Below are 6,959 nucleotides of genomic sequence, written 5' to 3' on the forward strand. Positions count from 1 at the left end.
ATCTGCCAGAATGCAAAGAGTATTTCTCATCTTCAGCTGGTGACAGGTAGCCTGCCGGTTCTTAAGAGGTGGAGAACAACCGCCCAGTGCTCCAGGGGAGACTAGGTTGGGGTTACTGGAGCGTGCCCTGCAGGGCGCTGCCCCGAACGTAGCCCCACCCCTCACCTTGCGGGCGCCGCTCTCGGCCCGCGAAGGTGCGTGCGGCGTTCGGTGATTGGCGGCTGCCAGCACTGCCCGATTGCCATTGGCTGCCGGGGCCTCTTTGTTCCCGGTTCCCCGCAGCCGCCTGGCCTCCGCGGACTGGATGGCGGAAGTTTGACGGCGCTGGGTGAGTGGCTGAGGCAGTGGAGCCGGAGTTCCCGCAGATCTCCCCACTATCCGCAGCAGAGAGTAGAGGCCAGGCTCTCCTGGGCGTGAGATCACGGACAGGAGAAGGAACCCCTCTGACACCCAAAGATGGACCTGGAGACCAAAGTGAAGAAGGTAGGGTGCCGTGCGAGCGGTGGGCAGTGGCAGCTTCACCTGCGCGGGGTGCCGCCCCCTGACTACCGGTAGCGGGTGGGGCGCATGGGCCTCCCGGCGCGAGCGGACCCCGGGTCTGCTATACGCCGGGCCCAAGTATTTGTCCCTGAAGGTAGAGGGGGTGATCCGGGTCTGGCTAACTTCTGAAACCCCAAACTGCGGAGAGTCCGGCGCGTGAACCGAGGCGGCGCGGGGCTTTTCTCCCTTTCTAACCACGCCCAACGGCTGAAGGTATTTAAAAAAAAAACAACAAAAAAAAAAAAAAAAAAAAAAACTTTCTTTAAATGTTTAGGCTGAGTTGGTGCTTCCCTTAAAGGAAAGGATGAGGTTAGGGCGAGTGCTGGCGACATCGTGACTTTTTCCTGTCTCAGGAAGTTGAACTTTATTAAGCCTTTGTGGTTTAAGGGTAGTGATGTGACTTTGACAGCTCAGACCTCCTCCTCTAGCTGCTCGAAACTGCTGATTGAATACACTTCCTTAGTACCGGTGACTGGTGATAACGTGAAAAGTGATGATTTGGGGGGCGGAATTGACTGTCGTTACTTGACTTTCAAAGCACTACCTTCCTCTTAGGGAGTAATCTCTCAAGGAAAACGTTCTATTCTTTGGCAGCTAGCCCCAAGGGCGACTGTCACCAGTCATTCGCCTGGAGACCTATCCCGCTTGGCTCCTTGGCTCTACCTGTGCCGCTCCCAGGTTATAGGAGCCTTTTGTCTCCTGGGATTCGGGTGGTGACCAGACTGTGACTCAGAAGGAAGGCTGATGTCACATTCCAGTGGAACATTCCCTATGAACGATCTGTTCCAGGGCAATGCTCATATTTACTTTGTGGTAAATTTAAGCTAGCTATCTCTTACCAAATAGGGAATGAAGTTTTGCAGAGATGAAAGGGGAAAAATAGTGAGAACCTAATTTTTTCCTCTTGTCTAATACAGTTGCTAATATTGCCATTATTTCATCTTCAAAAGATGAAGACCCTAACTTGAGCATTGATTCTGTACATGCCCGGAATGGGATTTTTGCAACTGTATGCAAATATTAAATACTAAGTTAGGAAGTTGATGAAAAGCAAAAACTTGCACTAAAAAAAAAAAAAAATTAAGGACAGAAGAGAGTGAATTCTAAGAGTGAATGCTTTCTGTTCGCTATCATTTGGTTTCTTACTGTTTTATTGACTTTTAAAACACGAATTTGTGTATGTGTGTGAATCTTGCTTGCCACTGGGAAAGTAATTTGTTTGCCTCTTAGTCTTCTGCTGAACACTCTCATTTGTTTTTTAAGTGGGTAAGAGAAACTGAATTTTTTAGTGCTTTTCTAGTTTGTGCTTATAAATATTAACTCAAGAACTACTTTTTATAAGTCAATCTTTTGTGGAGAGGAAGGTATGAATAGCTTAAGTACAGAGGATATTTTAGAGTACTGATACTATTTAATATGCTACCATAATGAGGAACATACATCATTAAATATTTGCCAACACCTCTGGAATAAACATAAAAGAATGAATTCAGATATAACAGATATAAGCAGTGAACTTTTCAGGGATGGTGATGTGTCCCTATAAGTTCATCAGGTGTAATAAATATGCCACTCTAACTGGAATATTGATCCTGGGAGAGACTAAAGGGGGGGGGTGAGTGTGAGTATATGCATGAATGCTGTACCTTTTGCTCAATTTTTCTGCAAACCAAAAACTATTCAAAAACTAAAGTATACAGGGGAAAAGTCAGCATCTGAAAATGATTTTGAAATGATTTGAGACAAAGAAGTAATTTCTGAGAAAGCCAAAGAGTCATATGTTTTGACAGAAAAAATCCAGACATTATTTATGAACCATCTCCTTAGTTTCAGAGTCTGGGTTATGATTAAATAATACCCTTGATATGTGGTATAATTTTTAACTTTCATCTCTCCCTTACTTTAAGAGGTTTTCTTTCAACTGAGATTCTTATCCTTTCTAATCTGCATTCTAATCTCTCCCACATGACTAAGAAGAAAAAGGCATTCCTTAAATTTAAAATTTTTTGCAGAGACTCTTATGACAAGTCCTTGCCTCACAATCTTGTCATCACTGGTGATTATCAGGACAGAGTCCTCAACCGGGAAGTTGGAAATCACTAAAAGTTCTAAGGATTGCCAACTTGACTGTCAACCATGCCCTTTCTGTGCCTGTTGGACCTTTAACAGACTTGATGTACTGTAAGTCAGAAAAGAAGTTTACCAGTACAAAGAATTTGGAGATACAGCAATGCATTCCATAATCTTAACCATAATCTGAAAAACAAATTTGAATTACCTTTCTAACACATCAGAAGAAAATATGACAGGGTTGTGTCTGATCTGCCAGCAGTACTTTCTCATCCTGTTTTGGTACCTACATAATTTTCAGGTCTTCCTCCTTTTTGACACAAGAAAATCAATGATTTGAAAGTAACTTTAGGAAAACCGGGTTGGAAGTTTGGGATAAAGTTACAACTAACTCCCCCCCCCCAAAAAAAAACCCCACAAATCTAATTTCTGTTTAAGATAACATGGCATTTTTTTCTTTCTAAAACCTTATGTTGTTGATTTCATAAGAAATTTTCCTCAAAAATAAAAAAAGTTACTTTTTTCTGTTTGTTTCATGCAAAAAGATTACGAGGTTTTCTTTATTCTACAACCTATGTAGAAGATATTTGATTTATAAAAGGAGAATGTGGATTCCACATCCTTTACACAAATTTGGATGAACTGCCATCACAAAGACAAGGGATTTTTTAAATTAGATTATGCTATATTTTGTTCTGTGTGAAATAATAGAGCTGTTGCGAGGATGTGGGAGGTAGTTTAATTATATAGTTTTGCTTTAATAATATTTTAGAGTAGAATTTGACTTGTTTTGCCTTTGTGTTATCTTCTGAATTACTTGTTTAGCGCTCTTCCTATGTCTATGTCACTTTATTATAATTGACTGTATGTAAGGGAGCTCATGTCTGCTTTGAGAAGCTGAACAATTTCTTTTTGTGGTGAATGGCAAATCATGGCCCATAGCCAGCTGTTTTCCTCTCTGAGTTGTTCTCCCATGAGAATCACATTATTTCTTAAAAGAAAAAAATACCAGCAGGAAAGAGAATGCCAGCAATTTCCCTTACACTAACTGGAATTGCCATAGGGCTTTTAAATTTACACCACATATACATATTACATATATATGTTATATATACTTACCCCTTCTTGCTAATCTTTGATTCTTCCTAATGTCTTGACCATTTTCAAAGACTTTTCTTTTTTTTTTTGATTTTGATGCATGTTAAAGATTACACTTCACTAAAAAGCCCCTTTCTCAACATCCAAACTGATTTTAAAAGCTTTTGTTATAGCCAAAAATATATAGTGAAACCAAGTGATTTAGAAAGGGTACTGAACCACAAAGATTATTTTCATTAGAAGTTAGAATGAGCCTTTTCTCTTAGATGGCCCTTGATTGAATGATGACCTACATGCTCAAATCTACAGTTGAATTCTCTGCTTGAAGTCATTCTTGCTGAGAGAATCATTGGCAAAGTTGGGGTTAATGGGAGGGCAAGGCACTTCCAGGGTTTTGCCTTAGAGGCAGTTACTCTGTCTTTCAGAACAAGCACAGAAGAAAGCAAAGTGGTCCTCAGCTGGACTTTCATCTCTTCTAACCCACAGAGTGATTCATTACATTAATTGGATATGAAAAGTCACTTTCTCTAACTTGCCCTGAATATTATTTTGAATAGAACTGTAGTAGGTTTTCTATTGATTTTTTTTTTCCTTTATGTAATCCTATGAAGTGGAATCCGGGATTTATATCTCTGCTGGATACTAGCAGCATATCATCACCTCACCCCAACTTTGTTTGTTCATCTACAATACTAAATACTAAATCTTACTCATTCTTCAAGAAATACCTGTCTCTCAACCCCCCTTCCTGGCACTAACCTCCAGGAAATCTGTTTCCAACTAGATACAAAATCTTTTTCTTAATTCTCAGAGCACATTATCTAAAACTCTTGGGATGCTCATCACGTTTCCCTCCATGTTGATTCTTACCTAGATTACAAACTTCTTACAAGAGAGATTCATGTCCTCATACTTACATTATTATTTTGTTTGCTGTCAACGGAGTCTTTTAAAAGACTTAGTCTCATTTTAAGGATAAAAAAGCCTGAAACTTCGATGGACTCTGACAGTTTAGACTAACTTTACTATGAAGAATCTTGAACCATTATCTTCAGAATCCATGTTCCTATAACATGCCACTTAGCCTTTGAGTTCTCTTATATTCTTGCCTTGAGCACAAAATATATGTTAAGTGAATTACTCTAAAATAGAGAACAAACATTTGTTTGTTTAAAAGAATTAATATTGTAAGAAGTAGTTTCTGTCAATAAAATTACAACTCTGTGGTTTTCTACATTTTACTTAGAATTTATTCATGTTTTTTCTGTGCCCTTTATTTAAGTTACTGTTGTTCTTCATTTGACGGTATATAAGAAAAGTAGAAGTATTATGACAAAGAACTTCTGTGAGACTTAATAGGCATAAAAATTTCTTTAGTTCAATAATATAATAGACCATATTCTCTAGGATTTTTCTAGTTTACTAATTTTTTTTCTAGTTTACTAATTTTTATTGATTTATTTTGTATGGTTATAGACAGTAATGGCCCTGTATTTGGGGCTCTGCTTTAGGATTTCCAACTATAACATCTGGACACTAATGGTTACACTATTGAAAGTATTCTACACCAGATAGAAAGCATGGCACATAGGGTGGTGATAAGCCTTTTCCCTAGCAACAAAATGATCACAGTACCACTGGAATGGCAGGGCAGAAAATTCAAAATAAAGCAGTTAAAAAAAATTAAGAAGGGCCCTCTCTGGTGGCATAGCGGGTTAAAGCACAGCACTAAGAAGCTAAGGCCACTTCAGCATGAGTTTGATCCCCGCCGCAGAGGTGACCCATATGGCGCAGCAGACCTCTCCTGACATTCCTGCTGTTCCCCTCAGCAGTGTACTTATCCGTCGGCCTGTTCTGATCCCCACTCTGTCTCTGGTGAAGCCTCTCACTGCCCCTGAACTTCTGGCCTGTATCCCAGTTCTGTGTGCATAAATAAATAAATCTTTAAAAAAAAATTAAGAAACATAGAACAAAAGCTAGACTCAGTGCTGGTAGAACCATTTTGTTGTTGTCGCCGCCATTGATTTAAATGTCTCGTTCTTCACACAAGAAGATGAATTGAGCAACACCAAAATGATCATTTCATGAGCTTTTCACTGAACTCTGGATGATACCAGCACTGAGAACATAGAGTGAACATCATGGACCAGCAGAAAGCAAGAGAGCGTTATTCTGACGAGCCTACTTAATAGAAAAGATGGCTAACAGATGATTTTTTATGCTCCACTGAAGACTGGATGTAGGAAGAATTTGACCACAAACTCATTTGAATATACATTTTTTTACAAACCAAATCACCACCATGTGTCCAGAAATTAGAAATGGTTAATTTGTATCCAGTAGATGTAAAAAGCGGTAGTATATGAAAAGAGATGTTTTATGTCAGTTTTCTCAATTTTCCTTATAAGGATGTTAACATTAAAATCAGTCTGGGCTTAGAGTTAGTAAATCTAGATTTATGTGGTGTTGGCCACTTTGGATCTGTTTCCCTATCTATAAGAAACAATAGCAGAAGTCATTTCCAGTGTTTTTCCAAATGCTGTGATTCGCTTGCTGTGGAAAATATTATCAGTGGTCTCCCAAGTATAGTAATGTTCCACAGTGTTTAAAAATCACACAAGCCAGTAAAATAAGTCAGAGAAAGACAAACATGGTATGATTTCATTCAGATGTGGTTAAAAAACAAAACAAAACAAAACAAATGAACAAACAAAACAAAACAAAAACAGATTTAGGTTTTTAATAACAAACCAGTGGTTGCCAGAAGAGGAAAAGATGGGGAGTAAATTAGATAAAAAGGGTAAACTCTATGTTGACAGCTGGAAACTAGATTTCTAGGAGTAAACATAGCATAGTATATACAAATGTTGTAAATCTATGTTATTTTAGTTACAAAAAGAATATATAAATAGGTGTGTATGATTTTTTTTTAAGATTTATTTATTTGTGCATACCAGAGACGAGTGGGGAGCAGAACAGGCAGATCTACGAAGTACACCGTTGAGGGGACCAGCGGGCGGGTCAGGAGAGGTCTGCCACGCCATGTGGTCACCTCCGGGGCAGGCGGGGATCGAACTCATGCGGAAGTGTTTTAAAGATTTATTTATTTGTGCATACAGAACTGGGGTACAGGCCAGAGGCTCAGGGGCGGTGAGAGGTTTCACCAGAAGGCAGAGTGGGGAGCAGAACAGGCAACTCGACGAAGTACACTGCTGAGGGGAGCAGCGGGCGGGTCAGGAGAGGTCTGCCAC

At 39.6% G+C, this 6,959-nt stretch overlaps 1 protein-coding gene across 1 annotated transcript in view; it reads left to right on the forward strand.

Annotated features, from left to right (window-relative positions):
• Nucleotides 1-314: 314 nt before the first annotated feature.
• TES (testin LIM domain protein) overlaps nt 315-6,959 on the forward strand; it is a 41,480-nt gene continuing 34,835 nt past the window's right edge. The window contains exon 1 of the mRNA XM_012720701.1: nt 315-483. Coding sequence (XP_012576155.1) covers nt 457-483 — 27 coding nt within the window. The 5' untranslated portion in view covers nt 315-456. The remainder of the gene's footprint in view (nt 484-6,959) is intronic.

The sequence above is a fragment of the Condylura cristata genome, unplaced genomic scaffold (assembly GCF_000260355.1).
Source record: "Condylura cristata isolate star-nosed mole 26May11 unplaced genomic scaffold, ConCri1.0 scaffold00005, whole genome shotgun sequence".
NCBI classification, from domain to species: domain Eukaryota; kingdom Metazoa; phylum Chordata; class Mammalia; order Eulipotyphla; family Talpidae; genus Condylura; species Condylura cristata.